This window comes from Thermobia domestica, chromosome 10 (assembly GCF_964235325.1).
Source record: "Thermobia domestica chromosome 10, izTheDome1.hap1.1, whole genome shotgun sequence".
Taxonomy (NCBI): domain Eukaryota; kingdom Metazoa; phylum Arthropoda; class Insecta; order Zygentoma; family Lepismatidae; genus Thermobia; species Thermobia domestica.
The window spans coordinates 74645652-74672204 of record NC_137463.1 but is presented as its reverse complement, the minus strand read 5'-3'; the positions used below and the strand labels follow the sequence as shown (position 1 = coordinate 74672204).

At 35.3% G+C, this 26553-nt stretch overlaps 1 protein-coding gene across 2 annotated transcripts in view; it reads left to right on the top strand.

Annotated features, from left to right (window-relative positions):
- The window catches only part of LOC145662498 (copper-transporting ATPase 1-like), a 178241-nt gene that overhangs the window by 31938 nt on the left and 119750 nt on the right, over positions 1–26553 (top strand). For both annotated transcript variants that reach the window (XM_081728134.1, XM_081728133.1), the window contains exon 3: positions 14375–14503. In XM_081728134.1, the coding sequence (XP_081584260.1) occupies positions 14375–14503 (129 nt within the window). The remainder of the gene's footprint in view (positions 1–14374; positions 14504–26553) is intronic.

The following is a 26553-nucleotide window of genomic DNA, read 5'->3' as shown; positions in this document are numbered from 1 at the left end:
CAACAACGGGGTTATGCTGGAAGAGGTCCCATAAGCTTAAAGAAGACCGGTCAGTAAATTTCTTAAATTGAGAAACTCCCGCCCTCCCGCCCTAGCCATCGGGAAAATCCGTCATTCTTTTAAATGTAAAACGATAACGGGAAAATCCTGTAAAATTTAATTTGCATGTAAAATTTAAAGGTCAACGTATTATAATCAGTACGCTACAACTGAGTGACACACAATCATAGTCAACGTCTTGCGAATAAAATCAGAAAAATAAACACACTGCTGAACAAGACTGCAGTAGTAGTGGCCCGCGTATGCCCGAATGACTCATCCTCACTCTCTTTTACGACCAGGGTGAAAGGTCAATGACCTGGCCCGGGGTCAATGACCTAGGGGTACTTAGGACCACCCCCTCTAAATTTTGGCAAGGGGTACCTTGGCCCACCCCCTAAATTTTGGCAGGGGTACATAGGACCACCCCCCTTAAATTTCGGAAATTGCCAAATCTAAAAATTTGGTATGGTAGCCTAGGACCATAGTATGTACCCCTATTAGTATTGGGTGTCTATGTCGTTCCCTTTCATGGGTAAAAAATTGCCAAAAATTCAAATTTCGGGGTTTTTTGACCTAATTTATCCCCTTTGATGAGGTGTTATTACCCTATATAGTTATATGGGCGTATACAAGGGTCCATTACCTTTCATAACATATGGGTATATTAATGCACCCCTTTAAATTTTTGGGAGGGGTACCTTGGCCCACCCCTTAAATTTTGGAAATTACCCAATTTAAACATTGGGTATTATAGTATAGGACCCTAATATGTATCGTGATAAATTTGGGCGGTCCACCTTGTTTCCTTCTAGGGGTACAAAATTGCCAAAATATAAACGTAAGCAATACGTTATACCACGTGTTTGGTTTTCGACCTAATTTATCTCCTTGGATGAGGTCCTATTACCTTATATAGTTATATGGTCATGTATAGGGGTCCATTATCTATCATAAGACATGGGTACATTGGTGCACCCCTTGAAAAATTTGGGAAGAGTACCTTGGCCCACCCCTTAAATTTTGGAAATTGCCAAATCTAAAAATTTGGTGTGGTAGCCTAGGACCATAGTATGTACCTCTATCAGTATTGGGTGTCTATGTCGTTCCCTTTCATGGGTAAAAAATTGCCAAAAATTCAAATTTCGGGGGTTTTTGACGTAATTTATCCCGTTTGATGAGGTGTTATTACCCTATATAGTTATATGAGCGTATACAGGAGTCTATTATCTTTCATAAGATATGGGTACATTGGTGCACCCCTTTAAAAATTTGGGAGGGGTACCTTGGCCCACCCCTTAAATTTTGGAAATTGCCCAATTTAAACATTTGGTATTATAGTACAGGACCCTAGTATGTATTATGATAAATTTGGATGGTCCACCTCGTTCCCTTTTAGGGGTATAAAATTGTCAAAAATATAAACGTAAGCAATACGTTGTACCACGTGTTTGTTCTTTTGGCCCATTTATCCCCTTGGATGAGGTCCTACTACATTATATAGTTATATGGTTATGTATAGGAGTCTATTTCCTATCATAAGACATGGGTATATTGGTGCACCCCTTGAAAAAATTTGGGAGGGGTACCTTGGCCCACCCCTTCATTTTTAGAAATTGCCCATTTTACACATTTGATATAATAGTATAGGACCCTAATATATATTACTATAAATTTGGGTGGTCCACCTCGTTCCCTTTTAGGGGTACAAAATTGCCAAAATTTTAGTACAACCACGTGTTTGGACTTTTGACCTAATTTATCGCCTTTGATGAGGTGTTATTATCCTATATGGTTATATGGGCGTATACAGGGTTCATTACCTTTCATAAAACATGGGTATATTAATGCACCCCGGGAGAGGTACCTTGGCCCACCCCTTAAATTTTGGAAATTGCCCAATTTAAACATTTGGTATAATAGTATAGGACCCTAATATATATTACTATAAACTCGTTCCCGTTTAGGGGTACAAAATTGCCAAAATATAAACGTAAGCAATACGTTGTACCACGTGTTTCGTTTTTTTTACCTAATTTATTCCATTGGATGAAGTCCTATTACCTTATATCGTTATATGGTCACGTATGGGGATTCATTTCCTATCATAAGACATAGGTACATTTGTGCACCCCGGGAGGGGTACTTTGGCCCACCCCTTTAATTTTGGAAATTGCCCCTTTTACATGTTTGGTATTATAGTATAGGACCCTAATATAGATTAGTATAAATTTGGATGATTCACCTCGTTTCCTTTCATGGGTACGAAATTGCCAAATTTTAGTACAACCACGTGTTTGGTTTTGGCTCAATTTATCCCCTTGGATGAGGTCCTATTACCTTATATGGTTATATGGCCATGTATGTATTGGTCCATTTCCTATTATAAGACATGTGTACATTGATGCACCCGAGGGAGGGGATTCGGTATCATAGTACATGCCTCAACATGTATCATGATAAATTTGGATGGTCCATCTTGTTCCCTTTCATGGGTAAAAAATTGCTAAAATATAAACATAAGCAATATGTTGTACCATGTGTTTGGTTTCTGGTCCAATTCTTCCCCTTTGATGATGTTCTATTACGTTATATGGTTATATGGACATGTATATGGGTTCATTTCCTATCATAAGACATGGGTACATTGACGCATACTTTAAAAATTTGGGAGGGGTATCTTGGCTCATCCACTCGGTTTTAGAAATTGTTTAATATAAGCATTTGGTATCATAGTACAGGACCTCAATATGTACCACTATAAATTTGGATGGTCCACATCGTTCCCTTTCATGGGTAAAGAACTACCAAAAATCAAATTTTGGAGGTTATTGACCCCTATTTAGCACGTTATATGGTTTATTACCTTCATATGTTTATGTTCCCTTTTAAATTTGGGAATTATCAAATAACAAAATTCGGTAAACGTTTTCTAGGACCCATTGGTTTCCCTCTTATGGCCAAATATTCAAAATTTAAAGGTTATTGACCGGCTTTATTATTGAATAAGTACAGGATTTATTACTTTTTTCATAAGACACAGGTGTGTTTGTGTACCAATCTTAAATTTTGGGAGGGGGTACATTTCTTATTGTCATATCAATAATTGGTAATTGTTCTTAGAATTGGGTGGTATCTCTTTCTTTGGGTAAATTATTGTCAAATATGAGTATGATCACGTGATCAGTTATTGACCTATGATGGGATTAGGAGCCCAGGACATTGGTACATTTAAACTTTATAGGATAATTTGAGAATGCGTCATTGGTATTGATTATTACAGCCAAATATAAACGTAAGCAATACGATGTACCACGTGATTGACCTTGATGAGGTAGTGTACAGGGGTACATAGCTAACCTTATTGAATCTTATGACTCATAGTCTTAAGGAAACACTGGCAAAGTTATTGTTGATGCAATTTGATTGGTGGATCACTATCTTTCGTGCAATCTGATTGGTTGCTGATGTTCAAATCTTTGCTGCATTCAGTTTTATTTTAACATTTAAAAAGTTTGAAACTTTGGTTTGACATTTTTTCGTTTGAAATTTTTCGTTTAAAAATTTTTGTTTCGAAATTTTTTGTTTCAAAATTTTGTTTGAATTTTTTTGTTTCAAAATTTTGTTTGAAAATATTTTGTTTAAAATTTTTTTGTCTGTAAATTTTTGTTTCAATTTTTTTTGTTTAAAATTTTTCGTTTCCAATTTTTTTTTCTGTTTCAAGATTTTTGTTTGAAAAAATTTTTCGTTTCCAAATTTTGTTTCAAATTTTTTGTTTGAAAGTTTTTGTTTGAAAATTTTTTTGTTTGAAATTTTTTTGTTGCAAAATTTTGTTTGAAAATTTTTTGTTTAAAATTTTTTCGTTTGAAATTTTTCGTTTCCAAATTTTTTGTTTAAAATTTTTTTTGTTTCGAATTTTTAAAGAACCGGAACTGTTAGAACTAAAACCTCTGGCAACATTGTGATGCACGTCAGTACATGGGGTTGTACTTGAAATGAAAAAAAACACTTCATTGAAATGGATCATTTTATTACACTCCAAATACATCCATACCAGATAGTGGTTCTGGATATTGTCGATACAATGTATTTTGAACTTCGTGCACTAGTTTGTCTTTAGCATATAATTTTAATTCCAATTGAAGTCTTTTAAGGTCTATTGCGATATCAATTGGTGGAAACTCAATGTCCATTTGATCACAAATAAACTGTTTATCAATACAGGTATGCACCCACGAACGATGTTGACAACCATCACAATATCTAGATACATGTTGTACAATATGCATAAATAGTACTTTTTCAGGAATATACTTGTTTTGTTGCACACTTCCACTGCATGTTTCACACACTGAAATACGTTGATAAATTTGTTCCGTTCAGTTTGTGTTAGATACACCATGTTGCGAGGGACATGGAATGTACTCTTTTTACGTAACAGCACCATCTTCTCTTCGAGCACCACTTCATGATTTGAGCCTAATGATTTGACTATGGTCACATTTAGCTCATCGTTCATTTGGTCGATTCGTGCCATTCTTCACAGGTCAGTTGTACACCAAATTGTTCTGCTTTGCCCAATCGAATCACTGGTTCAAATGTTCTAGCACTGATACCAATCATCACATGTTTTGTTTATTGGATAATAGCTTGCGAAGATGAACTCTTTATCGTTAGAAGTACACATCTTTCCTCCTGAAAAGCACTTGCTCAAATGATTTCGTGGGATGACACTGTATTTGCTGGTTTATAGTTATTGCTGATGTCGAATGTGCTGATTCATGATTTCATCACAGTTACAGACGTCATGCCGACCAACCAAATTCATACAACTATGTCTAATGTGCTGACGTTTGAATCACAATTGCTGACGAATCCGGCTGTGTACTGATGACTTCGACCCAAGAATCCTTTGTAACATAAAGATACAGATCCAGTATTTAAGAAACGCAGCAGTTCTTGTTGTTTTGATGCCTCCATGGGTAAATATCTTGCTGGTAAAATTATATTCTTATCATTTTCAAGCTTCACTACGATTCTTAATCCAAACTTTGTAGGGATTTTTTGGCTAGCTAAGATTCTATAAGGTACATTCTGTTGTAAATCAGTAATCTTGGTAAATGATTTCATCACATCACGCGTATTTAGAAACTGCAGACAAGTAGCCATGATGACGTTACCACGAATACTAACTCGAACGATGATGCAAAACCGATGTCGTTGCATTATCATGTTCTGACGTGCACCACAATGTTGCCAGAGGTTTTAGTTCTAAACAGTTCCGGTTCTTTACTAATGAGTGCACAAACTTAAAAGATGTCAAACCAAAATTTTCCAAACAATAATTTCAAACAAAAAAGTTTACAAACAAATATTTCGAACAAAAATCTTTGAAACAAAATTTTGAAAAAAAAAATTTTGAAACGGAAAAACTTGGAAACGAAAAAATTCAAACAAAAAATTTCAACAAAAAATTTTAAACAAAAAATTCAAACAAAATTTTGAAACAAAAAATTTCAAACAAAAAATTTGGAAACGAAAAATTTCAAACAAAAATTTTAAACAAAATTTTGATACAAAAATTTTTTTAAATTTCAAACGAAAAATTTTTAAACAAAAAATTTTGAAACAAAAGTTGTCAAAGAAATTTCAAACAAAATTCTGAAACAAAAAATTCAAACAAAAATTTGAAAGCAAGAATTTTCAAGCAAAGTTTCAAACAAAAAATTCAAACTAAAAATTTTACGTTTCACGGTTAACCGTCAAACTTTATCCGGTTTTTTAACTATTCGATTAACAAATAAACGGTTTTCAAAAAAATTCAAACAAATTTGAAACAAGAGTTTTTAACAAAAACTTTCAAACAAAAAAATTTTACGTTTCACGGTTAACCGTCAAACTTTATCCGGTTTTTAACTATTCGATTAACAAATAAACGGTTTTGATCATATTTATCAGTGAGTGCAAAATGTTGAACGAAACCAAGATTTTTAAATGTTAAACAAAACTTAAAACTGAATGCAGCAAAGATTTGAACATCAGCAACCAATCAGATTGCACGAAAGATAGTGATCAGCCAATTAGATTGCACGAAAGATAGTGATCCACCAATCAAATTGCATCAACAATAACTTTGCCAGTGTTTCCTTAAGACTATGAGTCATAAGATTCAATAAGGTTAGCTATGTATCCATGTACACTACCACATCAAGGTCAATCACGTGGTACATCGTATTGCTTACGTTTATATTTGGCTGTAATAATCAATACCAATGACGCATTCTCAAATTATCCTATAAAGTTTAAATGTACCAATGTCCTGGGCTCCTAATCCCATCATAGGTCAATAACTGATCACGTGATCATACTCATATTTGACAATAATTTACCCAAAGAAAGAGATACCACCCAATTCTAAGAACAATTACCAATTATTGATATGACAATAAGAAATGTACCCCCTCCCAAAATTTAAGATTGGTACACAAACACACCTGTGTCTTATGAAAAAAGTAATAAATCCTGTACTTATTCAATAATAAAGCCGGTCAATAACCTTTAAATTTTGAATATTTGGCCATAAGAGGGAAACCAATGGGTCCTAGAAAACGTTTACCGAATTTTGTTATTTGATAATTCCCAAATTTAAATGGGAACATAAACATATGAAGGTAATAAACCATATAACGTGCTAAATAGGGGTCAATAACCTCCAAAATTTGATTTTTGGTAGTTCTTTACCCATGAAAGGGAACGATGTGGACCATCCAAATTTATAGTGGTACATATTGAGGTCCTGTACTATGATACCAAATGCTTATATTAAACAATTTCTAAAACCGAGTGGATGAGCCAAGATACCCCTCCCAAATTTTTAAAGTAAGCGTCAATGTACCCATGTCTTATGATAGGAAATGAACCCATATACATGTCCATATAACCATATAACGTAATAGAACATCATCAAAGGGGAAGAATTGGGCCAGAAACCAAACACATGGTACAACATATTGCTTATGTTTATATTTTAGCAATTTTTTACCCATGAAAGGGAACAAGATGGACCATCCAAATTTATCATGATACATGTTGAGGCATGTACTATGATACCGAATCCCCTCCCTCGGGTGCATCAATGTACACATGTCTTATAATAGGAAATGGACCAATACATACATGGCCATATAACCATATAAGGTAATAGGACCTCATCCAAGGGGATAAATTGAGCCAAAACCAAACACGTGGTTGTACTAAAATTTGGCAATTTCGTACCCATGAAAGGAAACGAGGTGAATCATCCAAATTTATACTAATCTATATTAGGGTCCTATACTATAATACCAAACATGTAAAAGGGGCAATTTCCAAAATTAAAGGGGTGGGCCAAAGTACCCCTCCCGGGGTGCACAAATGTACCTATGTCTTATGATAGGAAATGAATCCCCATACGTGACCATATAACGATATAAGGTAATAGGACTTCATCCAATGGAATAAATTAGGTAAAAAAAACGAAACACGTGGTACAACGTATTGCTTACGTTTATATTTTGGCAATTTTGTACCCCTAAACGGGAACGAGTTTATAGTAATATATATTAGGGTCCTATACTATTATACCAAATGTTTAAATTGGGCAATTTCCAAAATTTAAGGGGTGGGCCAAGGTACCTCTCCCGGGGTGCATTAATATACCCATGTTTTATGAAAGGTAATGAACCCTGTATACGCCCATATAACCATATAGGATAATAACACCTCATCAAAGGCGATAAATTAGGTCAAAAGTCCAAACACGTGGTTGTACTAAAATTTTGGCAATTTTGTACCCCTAAAAGGGAACGAGGTGGACCACCCAAATTTATAGTAATATATATTAGGGTCCTATACTATTATATCAAATGTGTAAAATGGGCAATTTCTAAAAATGAAGGGGTGGGCCAAGGTACCCCTCCCAAATTTTTTCAAGGGGTGCACCAATATACCCATGTCTTATGATAGGAAATAGACTCCTATACATAACCATATAACTATATAATGTAGTAGGACCTCATCCAAGGGGATAAATGGGCCAAAAGAACAAACACGTGGTACAACGTATTGCTTACGTTTATATTTTTGACAATTTTATACCCCTAAAAGGGAACGAGGTGGACCATCCAAATTTATCATAATACATACTAGGGTCCTATACTATAATACCCAATGTTTAAATTGGTCAATTTCCAACATTTAAGGGGTGGGCCAAGGTACCCCTCCCAAATTTTTCAAGGGGTGCATTAATGTACCCATGTCTTATGAAAGGTAATGGACACCTGTATACGCCCATATAACCATATAAGGTAATAGGACCTCATCAACGGGGATAAAATCGACCAAAATCCAAACACGTGGTACTACGTATTGCTTACGTTTATATTTTGGCAATTTTGTACCCCCTAAAAGGGAACGAGGTGGACCATCCAAATTTATCATAATACATATTAGGGTCCTGTACTATAATACCAAATGTTTAAATTGGGCAATTTCCAAAATTTAAGGGGTGGGCCAAGGTACCCCTCCCAAATTTTTAAAGGGGTGCACCAATGTACCCATATCTTATGAAAGATAATAGACTCCTGTATACGCTCATATAACTATATAGGGTAATAACACCTCATCAAAGGGGATAAATTACGTCAAAAACCCCCGAAATTTGAATTTTTGGCAATTTTTTACCCATGAAAGGGAACGACATAGACACCCAATACTGATAGAGGTACATACTATGGTCCTAGGCTACCACACCAAATTTTTAGATTTGGCAATTTCCAAAATTTAAGGGGTGGGCCAAGGTACTCTTCCCAAATTTTTCAAGGGGTGCACCAATGTACCCATGTCTTATGATAGATAATGGACCCCTATACATGACCATATAACTATATAAGGTAATAGGACCTCATCCAAGGAGATAAATTAGGTCGAAAACCAAACACGTGGTATAACGTATTGCTTACGTTTATATTTTGGCAATTTTGTACCCCTAGAAGGAAACAAGGTGGACCGCCCAAATTTATCACGATACATATTAGGGTCCTATACTATAATACCCAATGTTTAAATTGGGCAATTTCCAAAATTTAAGGGGTGGGCCAAGGTACCCCTCCCAAAAATTTAAAGTGGTGCACCAATGTACCCATATCTTATGAAAGATAATAGACTCCTGTATACGCTCATATAACTATATAGGGTAATAACACCTCATCAAAGGGGATAAATTAGGTCAAAAACCCCCGAAATTTGAATTTTTGGCAATTTTTTACCCATGAAAGGGAACGACATAGACACCCAATACTGATAGAGGTACATACTATGGTCCTAGGCTACCATACCAAATTTTTAGATTTGGCAATTTCCAAAATTTAAGGGGGGTGGTCCTATGTACCCCTGCCAAAATTTAGGGGGTGGGCCAAGGTACCCCTGCCAAAATTTAGAGGGGGTGGTCCTAGGTACCCCTCGGTCATTGACCCCGGGCCAAGGTCATTGACCTTTGACCTATGACGTCACAAGAGTGAGGATGAGTCATTCGGGCATAACGGGACCACTACTACTACTGCACTTATTTAATATAAAAACACATTTACACGTGACGTTTCGATCTTCTATCCAAGATCCTCATCAGACGTGAGTGTACGTCTGATGAGGATCTTGGATAGAAGATCGAAACGTCACGTGTAAATGTGTTTTTATATTAAATAAGTGCAGTCTTGTTCAGCAGTGTGTTTATTTTTCTAAAACTGAGGTATTAAATTACAAATTTAGTATGTAGGTATCATTGAAAGTCCAATCCAAGCTAATGTTGGAAGCTAAGTAGGCAATCGATACATTTTACCAATTTTAATCAATATATTTAAGCAACCTTCGCTTCTTTATAAAACAACAGGCATGCAGAAATATATAATTTGGTTTCGTTTTGTATGTTTAGGCTTAACATCCTTACGTAATACCGAGGTTATCAAGGAGAAGACTTTCGCTTAAAGTGACATCCGAAAGAGTACTTGGTTTACACATGAAAGAAGGGTTGTGGTTCGACCGACAATTGAACATGGGACACCTTGATTAAAAGGTGAAAAGGAAATAAGACTAATGCAGATGGTTTGACATGTGAAACGTCACTATGAAGTTCACACGATTCGCATTTTTGTTCTTTTAATTTTTTTAGTTTAAACCAGTTATTTTTTTAAAAAAAACAGCTGGTGTAAACGAGCCAACCCTAAGAGTAAAAACTTCTTTCAAAAAATACACAAATAACTAGCAAAATTGTATGTAGTATTTTTACTTCAAAATATTCCATACCCTTTTTTTGAAACAAAATAAAATTAAAATAAAACATAAGAGAAATATTTAGATTTGTATGATACAATTAAAGGCTGCACATGGTTCTGTATATTCTTGAAATTCTACAGTCAAGTTTTTTATAACCACCATTAGGGGGGTTAAGGGGGCGCTTGCCCACCCTAGAGGAAAATGTACTTTAGAATATTGAAAATCCAATAGGATTTTTACATTAGTTACAGCAAAATTTGAAACTATTTTTGAAACGTCGCTTATACTTCCCCTCCTTGGAAACCACAACATGGGCGCCCTTGACCACCATCACGGTTTACCCAGTCCTCAAGTTTTCTGAATTTTTAACAAGAGGGATTCAACATATCATTACGGAACAAAAAAGAAAAAAAAGACTACGGAATATATTTAAGTTAAGCTAAATACAACTGCACAACAAACGTGACTGAGTGGTTGGCTTTTGCGCTTCTATCGGGAAGTCCGGGATTCAACCCAGCATTCGACCATTCTGACAAAGCCTTCCTTCATTCCATCTGAGAATGTAGAAATAGTGAGTGTACTGGCCGACTAGGAGTGTAGGAGTTGGCCGTCTTCCTTTCTTATTGTTTTTAAATCGTTATTATTACTAATTACCAGCAGTGACGGTTTTGCGAAGATTAGAGGATCGGTCTTTCGGACTGAAGCCTGTTCTCCAAAGTTGTGGAATGTCTAAAACGAACGAAATATATATTAGTTATGCCTTTACTCATAAACTTTAAGCTCCCGTCAAATAAAAATTACGAATGTTTAGAAAAACTAAACATCAGTAGTAAGAAAACCCCTCCCAAAACACTTTTTTAAATTCGCCACTGATTCTCAGTATAAAATGATCTTCAAGGTTGTATCCGGAAGATTATTGCTAAACATATAAACAGGGAGTAATCTACACCCCCTCAACACCCCCCTAACACCCCTCCAAATTTCTTTACACACACCCCTGGATGGAAAAAGAATACTCCCCCAAATCCAATTGTATCAATCAGTATCATATAGATTATTTGTTACATCAAGTTAAAGGTTTAGCATTTAGGAAAGAAGGCAATATTCTTATTTATTTATTTCACTTCAAAATACGAAGCGACCTCGTTCTCGTTTTTTGAGAGGTAAAGTGACTTTTTCGCGTGATTTATGTTTTGCATTGGCAGTTTTCTAAGAAAAATATAAAAACAAAGGAAAAAGGAAGAAACTTGTTCCTCATTACTCTTCTGAAAGCTTCAGTACTTGCTGCCAGTAGCGTACCCAGGAATTTATTTCGGGGGGGGGTCCAAACTAAATATGAAGGTATTTTATATTAAAATTCCTAAAATTGCCCCTAAAATTAGGCTAAATTTTAAAAAAGTCGAAATTTCGGCGGGGGTCCGGACCCCCAGGTCACAGCCTGCGTACGTCCCTGCTTGCTGCCACATGTGAAACAGTCAGCTTTATTCTCACTTCAGCTTTTATTCTTTCTAAAGCACAGTGGACGGTTGGTGGATGCTTAAGCTCTCAAGGTGGGGTTGAGAACCTTTCTGTGTCTATTCTTTCTTCTATCATAATAATCTTTTAGTTTTCTCTCTTTTTTTTTTTTTTTTTGAGAACTCTTAATGCGAAGTTAAACATAACAAAAGAAGAAATTCGGAAATAGGCCAGAACTGGTTCCACTTACTCAGAAGCTTTTTACATCTGCTAAGTCTGCTTACCGTAACTACAAAGATTATTTTGAAAACCTAAGAAAGGAGGAAGCTCAAAAAGAAGAAGTAAAGAAGAAACAAAACAACGAACAAAGAGAAAGGTGATGGAGAAATTGACAAAGGAAAAAAGGGCCAGATTTTGTTGACTTTTTCGTGTGCTTTTGGCCATTTTTGGTCATTTTTCAACTATTTACAAGGGACCAGACCACTATGAGCCCAGATATTATTAAAATTAGGTATATTAAAGAAGACAAAACAGAAAGATACGAAATATTTGTAAATTGAAAAACTGGATTTCTGGAAAACAACTAAATCAATGAATAATTTTCTTATGAAAGATATTTCAGAGCCAATAACGTAGCCAGGAAGGGGCAGAAACGGAGATTAAGAGATCAAATAATATTACAACAATTAACGTTAACAACAGGGTTAGAATATTAAAATAATGAAATTGGAACTATGTACAGTATAAATTACTAAACGAATGTGACTTTAGCATAGGACGAGGGAATTTTTTCCCATTTATATTTTGCAAAAATATCATTCACTAAAACTTGCTGGAGGTGAACAAATTGAAATAATAGCAGAATTTTGCAAAATAATTACAATAATTCGTATGTAATCAATTGAAGTGTAATTACTGGGTAAAATAGTGGAGGTTAATTCCTAATACAGTGAAACCTCTCTTAACGGGCATCTCTCAATAGTAGACATCATAAGAGGACAAACTTATTATTCTTGCATGCCATAAATGTGTGTGGTGTGGAGTTCTGAGAGAGAACCCTTCCATTTAGGGACACCTTTCATTTACGGACAAATAATTGTGTTCCACCAATGTCCGTTTAGAGAGGTTTCACTGTATTACTTACTTTCATAATAATAATAATAAATGCTCAAATGTGCGAACTTACTTTATTGAACCTAACTGTATTATTATTAGTAATAATAATAATAATAATAATAATAATAATAATAATAATATTGCAATAGTTGCGTAAAAAAATATACTGTTTTCTTCTTTGAGTTTGTTTAAAAATTATATCACTATTCTGAGAGCACACCCCCCTTTTTATTTTGAACACACCCCCAAGTAAAAATTTCTGGCGTACTTACTGCATATAAACGAAACGAAATATTAGTTATGCCTATACTCATAAACTTCAAGCACCTCCCAAATAAAATTAGGACTTTTTAGAAAACGAAACAATCAGAGAAACCCCTCCCAAAGTACTTTTCTAAATCCGCTATTGATTATTTGTATAAATTGGTATTCAAGGTTGTATCTGGAAAATTATTGCTAAATCATTGCACAACTACAGTATAACAGAAATGTGCAAATACGGTTTGACGGACATATTGAAAAACGTATGCTTTGACGGATATATAGAAAAACGTAAGTTTAACTTTCGTGCTAGAAGCTGGAGTACTAAGCTCTTAGAAATGAAACACGGATGACAAACTAAAATGATCTAGAGAAGGAAAAAAAATGTCGATAACTCAAAAGTTAAAATAAAGTTAAATAACCTGTAAAATTGCCCTCAAATACTACATTCTTCATGTTAGCTTTAATTCGTAAAATATGTGCTCCATCCATCTTGATGGTGAATTACAGAGCTAAATATGGCATTCAGGTCGTGGAAATCTTATCTAACTATAGAATATACTATAAGAAAGCTATTTGGATAGAAAAATCATGAAAATGAAAAAAGCCAAAATTTCCAAAATTCTCGGTTTTTTTCCAAAAAAGCCGGCTTTTTATGTGAAAAAAACCATCGATTCAAAAAAGTCGGCTTTTTTGCATCTCTAGTATTGTTGCTTGTGATGATATGCTCTTTTGAAACCGAATCGATTGCAAAAATCCGCTTGCAGCCCTATTACAATTTTCGTTCTATGGCGATAAACGTTGAAGTCGAAAATAACTAATTTGAACCACTTTCGGTTTGAATAGAGAGTTAACGGTAGAGATGAAAGCTATTTTTGGGATGATAAATCGCTTACAGAAAACAGTAACTCGACATCTCTTACCATTTTTTCTTTAATATTTGTCGACAGACGGACAGTGAAAGCATTTCTATAAGACTTCCGAAAATTATGTGTAGCATAGTTTGGAAGTTTAAGAGTTTTTCTTTTCTTTTTTTTTTTTTTGTGTGTGTGTTGTTTTGTTTTTAATGGAAGAGACAGGAGGTGAGTAATTATTGTTCCGGCCTACTCTTCCACCACGTCCTAGTAGTAAAAATTCTGCTGTACTTTTCTCAAATTTGTGTAATACCATATTGCATGAATGTTTATTATTGTAGGACGCGATACGAGGGCCGTACAAAGATCGCAATCTAGTGAGAAACTGAAGAAATGTTTCCTGCGCCTTGAAGGTTTAACATGTGCTAATTGTGTCACAGCATTGGAAGATCATTGCAAGAAGATAGAAGGTAAGTTTTTATTTTAGGTATACCAAGTAACAGTAATACCTAACAGAAGTAGGTAAAAATTTTGTCATGTAGGTATAAATTTTAATATTATTAACAAGTAGTTATTCTGCCCAATGAACTATACGTTAAAATTATGCTTAATTAAGGGAGCAGAATACTGAAAATGATACGAAAGCTAATCATTTTTCTTTTGCCAGTTTCTCGTAAGTAAAAAGAGATAATGAAATGTAACTTACCATGCCGTCCATAGAAATTACAGTGCAGCCACAATATGATTTACGCAAAAATCTAGGTTAAGGCAGCGACTAGAAAAATGAACTCAACGGTAATTGATGACTTATCATGTTGTCTTGGTTTTTTGTTAACTGCTTTTTAAATAATATTTGTATTTATTTTGTAGTAAACAGTACAAAATAAATAATTTTCTAATAAATAGTATAAAAATGTCGGTAGTAAATGTAAATGGATTAAAGGTGCTCCGTGTGCAGGGGCGTAACTACTCTGGCGCAAAACCCTGCAATGCGGGGGGGGGGGAGACTTCCAAGGGGACCCTAGCCTCCTAATAGGTCGAACCAACATGCTTTTTAGTTTTGTATTAGTCGGCAATGTTCTGCCACCGTCCCCTTTTCTCGGCTATATCTGAAGGAAGAAGCAATTAAGACATCATTTAGATGTCTTAAAAAGTGGACTGTATGAAAAGTGGAATGTTCACACATCATTTAGATGCAAACGATTCTAAAAGGTTAAACGATATTTTGATGAGTTGTGTGAAGATATCGTCTCACAAGTGAACATCTTATATTGATAGTAGCGTTACCAAATCAAACAATGTGCAATCGATAGAGGAGTGAAGAAAGTGAGAAATCCAAAATTCTACGGGCTGACACCCAGAAACAGGAGATACAGAGGAAAGAAATATCTAGAAACATATGAAGATAGAAATGCAAAAGATATATTGACACAGAAAGAACTTCAAAACGATTAAAGTAATCAAAATGATATTTACAAAAGAGTATAGTAAACAAACATTGTACCCACAGATATGCTCAATAACATCATATCTAATGCAGTGTTGCCAACTGAGCACAAAATGAAGTTTTGTTAAATGGCACGGAACACAAATTATAGCATGTAGAAAATCTAATTATGATTAGAACCATACATGTGAAGTCGTGATGTACAGTGTTGCCCACGTTTGAAGATAAGCCTATATGAATTTCTATATGAATATCGGATGTAGAAGAGAACATACAGTTCACGATTCTAACTAGTTAAAACCAAAATATGAGACCACAAACAATAATATAATCACTGAAGCAGGAAAATAAGGGACGAAGCACAGTATCGAAGCAGGTTTGCCCAAGGGGAAAATCAGAATAGTATCAAACACAACACACAAAACTGAAATGATGCATGCTCTTGGATTGGCAATTGATTAGCAGGCTCACGTTTCAGATGCACGTAATATTGTATCACCTCACACATTATTGGTAGTCAATTTTTCAGTGCTGCTGTTGATAAAATGCTCCGCAGTGTGTTGGTAATGTATGTACTCTTCTACATCCGAAATTCATGTAGGAATTCATATGGGCTATCTTCAAATGTTGGCAACACGGTACATCATGACTTTTCAGGTATGGTTCTAATCATAATTAGATTTTCTACATGCTATAATTTGTGTTCCGTGCCATTTAACAAAATTTCATTTTGTGCTCAGTTGGCAACACTGCATTACATATGATGTTATTGAGCATGTCTGTGGGTACAATGATTGTTTACTATACTGTTGTGTAAATACAATTTTGATTACTTTAATCATTTTGAAATTCTTTTTGTGTCAGTGTATCTTTTGCATTTATATCTTCAAATGATTCTAGATATTTCTTTCCTCTGTTTCTCCTGTGTTTTTGGGTGTCAGCCCGTAAAACTTTGGATTTCTCACTTTTCTTCACTTCTTTATCGATTGTACATTGTTTGATTGGGCAATGCTACTATCAATGTAAGATGTTCCCTTGTCAGTGAATCAAACCTTAGAATTAGCATCTATATTAAAGTATTTGACATACTAAATTCATAGTTTTACATTTATGCGTGATACAGTATTTAAATTTCCCTTTTTGTTTCGTCCCAATATAATTCATCTCACTGATGATCAAACTCTAACGTAAGAACGGCACAGATACTTCAAACAACTTACAGTTCTGATATTGGTTTTTGGGTTCTGACGGAAGTAATTTGCTTTATGAAATAGTTGAAATCTGAAATAAGTGTTTAGGATTTTGTATTTGACCTAACAAGGCTCTTTGTGAATTACCGCATAGTTGTTTTTGACACTACCAGTCTCTGTCAGTTCTGAGCAGAGGTCGTTCTCAAAACTGAAATTAATAAAAAATTATGTGAGATGCATAATGGGTAAAAGTAGATTAAGTAATCTACACTGCTCTCAATAACTGCGGTTGCAGCTGAAAAAATGGATGTACGGGAGTTAGTAAAGGATTTTACTGACAGGAAAGCAAGAAGGAAACCATTCAATTATTTCCTGCTACTTTTCATGAAGTCTGACGTCACTGACTGCAAAAAAGTGCATCTGAAGCTTATTAAATAAATTATGTATAACAAAGTGGTTTCCATTTATGAATATTTTTGCCTAGTAGTTGCATGCATTGAACTCATTATTCACAGATACAGGGAAGCATGGTTATTTATTGTTATCTATCATTCCACATTAAAACGTTGTTAAGGCGGGGCCCCCTGATTATTCTCTTGTGGGGGGGGGGCATAAAACGTAGTTACGCCACTGGCCGTGTGATGTCGTTGTTATCGAAGAGAGAGCAATTGAGATAAAAACAACAGCAAGCAAAACACAAGGATAACTCATAAGTCTTGCAATATTCTGGTACTCAATATATTTATATTTATTATAGTACAATGAAAGGAGGTTAATATTCAAAAGATAGTCCCTCGTGTTGGACTGTCTACAGCCACCTTCCGGTCAGTTCCTCGATACTACGTTGTGTCCTCGAGCCAAAGAAGGCAGTCACTGTTGTTTCCTTTTCTAGCGGGTTGGTGAAGCATCATAATTTCAATAAATGCACCATTGTCCAAAACAGGAATAATCCAAAGGAGCAAGGTCAGGCCTATATGCCGGGGGTGGCAGCAGCTCGATACTATGAAGTTCCATTTTGCCAAGTCCAAGTGGCATTTTTTGTTGTTGGGATTTTCCAGTCGAGTGTGGTGTTGTGCTATCGTGTTGCAGCAGGACGAACTCTCAGTTCGCCAATGCAGCATTTTTTGGAGTAATGCAGCATACATCTGTTCCAACTGTTCGAAAGAAAGATCGGCATCGATGGTACGACCTTTGCGAATTGAATTTAAAGTGAATTACCTTATCATAGTTTCTCTACGTACAGTACAACTTTATGCTCAAAACGGCTGTTTAAAGACTGATTCTGGAAATTTATCCTTGTTAAACTACTGTTTTTATACATTCGGATTTCGGAAAACACCTACTTTTCGTCACGTGTGTTAATCCGTTTTAAGAAACGCACGTCAGCGGATTTTGGAGTAGTTGTTGGTACACATCAACTCTCCTCTGGTCCTGAGCTGGAATCGACTCATGTGGCACAATGCGGTAGCTCCTGATGGTTTTGCTGAGTTTGTGAAAGTGACACACTAGAGTAGACTGGGACATGCCGAGTTGGGTTGACAATAGTTGTGTGTTGGGGGATGAATTTTCGTCAATGTCATGTCGTATAATCTCAGAATCTGTGACCCTGGCACAGCTCGATCTTGGCTGATGCTTGACATTTTTACTACCTGCACGAAATTTCTGGAACCAATGAGTTGCTGTGCTGTGGTTTACTGCACCTTCCCCTTTTGCATGACAGATGTTTTGCGTTGTTGCCACAGCGTTATGCCCGAGTTCGAACTCTTGCAGTAACAGTTCACGTATCCGACATTGTTGAGCACTCATTGTTATTGCCACTAAAAGTTAACTGAAGATACTGACGGAATGTTGGCTTCCATGTTAGTTTGCTTGGCAGTTGGCGCACTAGCTCTTGGACCAAATTTACCTTGTACTAACGGTCAATCACGACGTATACACACGCCTGCTCAATATTGCAAAATTTATTACTTAACATTGTATTATTTATATCACAATCATTTAAAAAAATATATTGATCATGTGTACATTTTGTTTGTTACCATTGTTGCAATTAAAATCAAATATTATTAAGGATGAGCAAAAGCAATTTTTCTGGAAGCAGGAAGAGTTGATTTTGAGTTTAACGTCCCGCCGGGAATCGAACCCTGGTCTCCCACGCCAAATGCGCGTACTTTAACAACTTAGCCATGAAGGAGCTCCAAAACAGAAAACTTTTTTTTTTTAAAAAAAGAAAAACCGATATTTCGGATTTCTCCAAAACCAGTTCGGTTTTCCACCGAAACCAGTTTGATAGAAAATCGAACCCGGTTTTGATAGAAAAATCGAACCGGTCTTAGAACGAACTGTTTTAAGTAGAAAACCAAACAGGGTTTAGAACTTAATCAGATTTTTAATAGAAAACCGAAGCCCGTTTTGGTAGAAAATCGAAACCGGTTCTTGACAGAAAACCGAGACTGAGTTTGATAGACAATCGAGCCCGTTTGAATAAAATTCCTTTTTAAAAGTTTTCGGAAACCAGTTTCAGTGTTTCTAAAAACCGGAAACCCAAACTGATTTTTGTGCTACCACCAGTTTTTACTTGTATATAAATAGCTGGATGACTTAAAGCAAAAAGATTAACATTAAATTGGTAATGTAATAGCGCTATTTTGCAGTTCTTATTACCAGTATACAGTATATTTTGTGCATTACTTAATGTTTGTTTAATTAATCGTAATCGAATAAGTTGAATAAATGTTTCGTTGGTCGTTGAATAATACTGATTGTATTCGAGTTCTAATTGAGTGCATATTTGAACTGCTTGATTTGTAGTTTTGCATTTGTTGAAGGATTTAATTGTTTACAGAATCGGGGGCTTTACTGGTTATATATAAACAATATTGAAAAGTTTTAATTTTTCGAAAAAGACATTTTTATACGGTACAATATTGAAAATTCTTGTTTATTTGCTTGAGGTTCATAATAATGAAAAACTAAATTGATCACTATTTTAAATAACGCATTTTAAAATTGAGTATGGTATTTAAGGGGCAGACTACTAAAAATGATACAAAAGCTTTTTTCTTTTGCCCGGTTTCATAAGTGAAAAGAGATTAAATGTAACTTATCACCAGTTTTACCAACAAGCTCTGAAGAAAATAGGCTAGTTGGCCTTCAGAAATAAGCTTTTTTTACGCAAAAAATGGCTAGATTTTGAACTGCTAACCTATAACCCACATTGTAGATTTTAAACCTCTCTTTTGTGTGTAAAATTATAAGTGAGTTATAGTTAAATTTGAAATGTTGAATTTTATTCGGTGAAGACTAACAAGCAACATACATGACTTTAAATTACAATAAAATCCATCAACAACTCATGTGATTTGCGAAAGTCAAAAGCCATATTATCAGTTGAATTGAAATAAGTCATCATTGATGACGTCACAGCTAGCCAAGGCGCTAGAACTGGAGGCACCATCGTTGGATTGTGGATTGGTTATGTTTGTGCAGATTGACATTGTCCCAATTTTCAGTAATACTTCTTTCGGCAGGTTATAGTCCTTACAAACACTTCTTATTTCTCCGTACACCCACATGTATCATCATGATTGCTTTGAGAGTTTTCAAGCTAATTAGATATCCTATTTGTTTCTTTTAACCCTTAGAGTACCAAGCCTAAAATATTACGTAAAGTACTAAGCCTGGGTCATGTCGACCCAGGCGAGTTTTTTTGTTAAAAATATATCAAGTTTGTTTCAAGGAGTTAAAATTTCCAACGTTCAATAAAAAGGGTAATGTACCTGATCTTTCTTTATATTACAGTAAATTTTATACGTTGTATAAACTGACAATGGCGGTGTAACGCCCCTTTATATAACTTATTTACAATTGTATTACTAGTACAATTTACAATATACATCTTGTAGCCTTTTGCATTTGGCAACCCTGTTGAAACATCATGTTCGCGGGTTCGCGCAAAGGATTCTGGGTACTCAGCCAGAAACATGAAAACGTGATGGGTGATAGTAATTCTCGCCTGCCTATATATTTTTGTTAAATCTCGTTTATTAGTTGTCATCAGAGTATCCAAACTGGTTTTAGTTAACTCTGCAATATAGGGGATGATTCCTCACCATCAGTTTGTGCAATTAGTTTGAATAGCAGCAATATTTGGATGGAGTTGGAAAACAGGTTCCTGCCTTAGTCTACCACGTGAGTCGGTCATCTTCAGTGGTTTCGTAGAAGCTAATTTACATATATAGTGTGCAGTTTTAGGGAGTGACTCTGTCACTATGCCAGTATCATCATACATATTTAGTTTGTGGCTTAAACTAAACATCTTCATGCACAGCTAAGCTCTTGGTAGCGGGGCCCCCAACCCATCCACGTCGGCAACGAAGCAACGCAATGTTAAATTATCTTCCCATCTGCATTATCACTTTGCATCGATTCAGTTACCCACCATGGAAGTTCTAAGAGTATATTGTCAACCCATCAAGGACAAACTAGTCTTCTGCAAGAGCATTCCAGTAAGCTGCCTACATAGCAAGCCAAGTGTTCAGTCCGTATGGTTAAGTGATCATCGCATCTCTATGATAATTTTGAATTTATTGCCCAGCAGTCAGAGTTCGTGCAACCTTGTAGTCAATCTAAGCCATTGTTTTCGTTTGCTATGTGTGAAGTTGAACATGTAACAATAAGTCCCATGAATGGAGTAGAATCTTCTACTTCGGAGGTGCAGAGATCCAAGCCATAAAGTTTACTCGTGTGTATTCTGTTCAGAAGTTTACTCAGTATCTTGTAAAGCAGCCAGTCTTAATTAGGTTGTGATAACCCAACGCTCATGCTATCCATATAGTTCATTCAGGCTTATGATCTTAAATGGGTGTACCATCACCGTATCATCGGGACTGCCCGTTGTCATCCAGGAAGTGGATGCACCACCAGCTTCTCCCTGCCCAGGAAAGGTCACCGGAGATGCGTATGTCTTCCTACTATCGAGCTCCTGTGCTGAATAATCCAAAGGATCAACCCAGCGATAGTGATTGGTCAATTTATCCAAGCATCAATGTTACGTGTGTGAGTGATGTAGTGATTCTTGTGTCTCGTGTAATCAGTGTTCTTTTGGAAATATTTCTCGTTTGTGTAGAGAGTGTATTTGAGTACATGACAGTATGTCATATTTATCCAATGCCTGCCATAAGGGTAAGTACCCCATGTGATTAGAGCCCGCCTTCGCAGCCGGCTAACAATTCTGCTTCGCACAGAATTTGTCTTCATTTTCTTAGTGATCTATCGACATAATGTGTACATATTGCACCCTCTTGTGGATTTGCCAGTACACCATTAAAATGTTGATTTGCAGGTAATTATTTGTACTTGTTAGAAGTCTTGGTCACGTCACGTCAGAAGCAGCTTATAAGTAAGATGGAGAGTATAGCTTATAACTATCCTTCAAGAGCATTATTGTCAAGCCACGAGCATGTCTCCACCGTTTAAAGTTTGCTTGACCACTTAGCACAGGTTGGTCAAGAGTGTTGTCCTCTTAGTTTATTATGGTTGTGTTACAACTGATTTAACTTTTGCAAATTCATATTGGTCTCTCTCCAGTTCTTTCTTTTTAATCTCTGCCTGAGGGTGTCTAAGCCGCAGCAGTGTTCCACTGCAAATTGATTACATGGGTTTTTGTTATTCATGTCCTAATGTCTGTATTATTATGGTAAGTCACAATATTGTCACGGTACGCAAAATTATGGAAAATTCTAAGTTCTAAATTTATTCATCTTATTAATTGGTTTCAGAAGAAAATATTAAAATGTTTGTTTATTATTAAATTGTTGTAATTAGGTTGCAGACATGTTATATCATCGTATTACGCATTGCTGATGCTTGTTGTTTCTTCATGGAATAGACACGAGTCTGCAGTGTCATAAGAATAACAAAAACAAATACGAAATAAAATAAATGTAAAACGTTGTAGAAATTATGTCAACACAAACACATAATCAAAATTAGGTAAAAGTGTGAATTTCGCAGACATAAGCTGTCTGGAGAATCTGGTCAATGAAAGAAAATGCAGAAATTGTGAATAAGCACAATTTCGGCTCAGAGATGTAAAACGTCAGAATTTGTAATCAAGAACAACAAAATTCGTCATCGTGAGGACGATGATAAAAAGCTATTGTTGGACTGAATTAGGGGCAGTTTCAGGCGGTCTCTGTGATCAGTCTGAGGGAGTCTCTAGGATCAGTCTCAGGGAGCCTTGGTAGCAGCGTGTAGGAGTCTCCATGAGCAGTCTTGGAATAGTCTCCAAGTATTATTCTCGATAAGAGTCACTATTTGGAATCAGCTGTGAACTACGTTCCAGTGGACATCCATCCACTGTGAGGAAGTCAGAAGACGAACTTCGTAGCCAGAGGTTCGAGTCCCGATCATCGAGGTATGTTTAATACATCTCTGATATTCTAACGTTGACCAATTCACAAACAGTTCTATGAAATGTGAGTTAACAGTTTTACTTAAAGATCAAACATCACAACATCCTATAAACTTTACTTAAACGCTAATTGAATAAATGAGTACCGTAAAGATCAACAGTCTTAGTTATCATTGTATCACCTTTCGCATGTTGTTCGATAAAAATCCTACGTTGTAGGTTGGTGGAGATAGAAGGAGTTTAAGATATTCCTGCCTGCTTCAGATAGTAGGTAGAAGCAACGGATACTGTGTTATTCATATTTTACATCCCTATATTTAGACCCAAGCACAGTATTAGTTGTCAATATTAACTATCTTGGCTCGTCGCAATGTTCTTATAGCCATGTTTGTCCAACTTGTCCACCTCCTGTCCACCTTAGAAAATCTTATTCAGTCAGGATCGTTCGTTCGTTTTTGGCGACGTTTACTATAATTAAAACCAATCTAGCATGATGTTTCTTTTGGGGTTCATTAGTATTCTAGTAATAATTCATTGGTATATGATGGTTATACTTATGCATTACTTAACTCTATGTCCACCCGACTAGTCGTGGTTAGTAAAATTAACTTGCTCGAGCTATTTTGTCCTAATACATGTCAAAACCATGGTGAACTCATTAACATAACGATTTTCTTGTAGTGTATATTATTTGCGTGTTTGTTTAACTATATAGTATGTTTAATTTATCATTAGTGTTTTGTTGTATCCAGTATAAGTCTATTTAGTCATGTGACTGTGCAAGTTAAAAATGTCACAGAAAGTTCATTAACTGATTCTAGTCTCAATTTCAGTAAACCACATCATTCCATTTACTTGTGTATAATGAATAATGAACAATCTTATTTGTGAAAATATACTTAGCCAAATAAATATTACAACCCATAATCCCAAGTGTTATATTCCATGAAACCAAACTTTACAGGTTTATCTTTAGCGGCTGAGTTTTCTTGGATTACTTATAGGTAAGGAAATCACTACACGAGAAAAGGGCTGTTCTCTGTGCACTCGTAGAGTGTACAGGGTGCAGTCTCGCACATGTTGGATTCGTTTACCGTTGTATAGTTGTGTTATGTCTTTTTCTTTTAGATCATTTAAATACAGGTTTATCCTGTTTTTTGGTGTTTGTTTACTTCTTTCCTGTGTTCTAAGCAGTTCACAGGTGGCGACCCCGTTCTTACAGTTATTAACTCGGTGCTCCGGCACTGAGCGTTCAACTTAGCCGTAGCCTGCCAGGGATTAGGGCCCTCTGGGGCGCTACAGCGGCTCATGACACTCTCAAACAATACCTGAATTATAGTACTGTAACATAAAAAAAAATATACATAAAAATACGGTCTTTTTTTAGGAGTAATTCCTGTCACACATGGTATTTTGATTGCACCTGATAGTCCTTACAGAGCGGCTCGCTGGTGCAGTATCCTTTGCATACAAACTTGTGGCAGGTTGCATACTTTTGAGGGGTGAAAAATCACATGGCTTGCTGAAAATAAAGCCAGATATTGTAGGAAACTGAACAGCAATGTAGCAATTGCTGAGAAAGAAATGTACAGCGGTAAGTGTGGAGGGGGGAAAGGGTGGGGAAAAAAGAGTTTGCTAAAATAAAACTTTCTATTATTCTCACCTTGGTAGAACGGGGAAGTGATTGTTGCAGGTAAAAGAAAAACTGCCGTTTCAATCAGCAAAATAATAATAATAATAATAATAATAATAATAATAATAATATGTTATTTGTGTGTGTCGTGCCGCGGAGTACCAAGGCTGGCTCAAATTGACCCAACTACAAGTTCTGCCATTTTTTTTTTTTTTTTTTTTGGCATTTTGTACTTATTTTATATATGAATTCTACTTAAATGGTTTCCAAAAGAAAATGGTTGTTAATGGAGGAATACCTAAAATATTAGCCCACTATGGATCTTTGAAATTATAGCATTTCTTTATAAAAGATCGTCTGGGTCAAATTTACCCACTCTTGGTACTCGAAGGGTTAATAAATATTAACAATCTCTGTCGCTTGAAGAACCAAACAGTTTACTAAATTTGTATCCGAAAACTCTTATTCTTGCAATGAAATGCGAAAATTAAAACAATTCAAAGGCAGCAAGCGGGGCCGGTACGAGAGCGATATTAAAATTCTTTCTGAGTCGATAAATATTGCTAAGTAGTTGTAAATCTGTTGGTGGGGAGAGAAAAGAAGAATGAAAAACAAGTCGTTGAACCGCTATGTGACGCTTTTGTCGAAAATGAGTTATGCCGTGCAAATAAACCTGAAAGCTGTCAGGCAGCGTCCGATATAATGTGATAAGTGAATATTCAATTGTTTCGCCACAACAATGGAAAAATAATAGATTGAAATAAAAGGCTTCATGTTGTCATCACGTATGTATTGATCATTAATTTACTTATAAACTCGCAAAAGATAAACCGACATGTGCTACGTAAACACATAAATAGTAATGTAATATTGTTGAAGAAAGCTGCAACAATGTCCAGTGCATAATATAAGCAGAACCAATTATATATATATATATATATATATATATATATATATATATATATATATATATATATATATATATATTCAAGTGTTTCCGTGCATATTTGGCAAAAGTTTAAGTTTGGAATGTTCTTTGCTTCTGAAAAGTTGTGGTTTCAACACATAACGGTTCTTCGAGGCGCAGCGACGTGCGTAATAAAACACCCTCTGTTTAAAGAAATCAATTAATACGATAATATATAATGACAAATAAGCTAATTTTTTTTAAAAAAAATATACTTTATTTTCAAAGAAAAAAATATTTTTAGAATTAATTTAACGGCTCATAAAAAGCCAAAAATGGCAAAAGAGTGTCACAAAAGCTATATCTAAGGCTATACACATTTCGTAGATTTGTATGTCTAAATGCCTCTCCAAATAGGCTAGATTTGGCCAAAAATAGGCTAAATTGGCATCACTGCTTATCACAACAATACATAATGTTATTGTACACCCGAAAATACGAATCGGAAGAATTTTCAGTGTTGCCATCCATAGAAAATTATTAAAATTACACTTTCGGTTTATTACAAAATAAATGCAAATATTATTTAAAAAATAGTTAACAAGGAGCCAAGACAACATCATAAGTCATCAATTACTGTTGAATTCATTTTTCTAGTCGCTGCCTTAACCTAAATTCTTCGGATTCGTATTTTCGGGTGTAGATAGCATTATCTGTTATTGTGGTCAGTTACATTTCATTATCTCTTTTCACTTACGAAAAATGAACAAAAGAAAAATGGTTAGCTTTCATATCATTTTTAGTAGTCTTCCCCCTTAATACACTTTTGATGCTGTTCTTCACGATATTATATAGTGTTGAGTTATTTACTGAATTGGACATTTCTTTTACTTATTTAAAATAGTTTTATTCTTAATAATCTTATCTT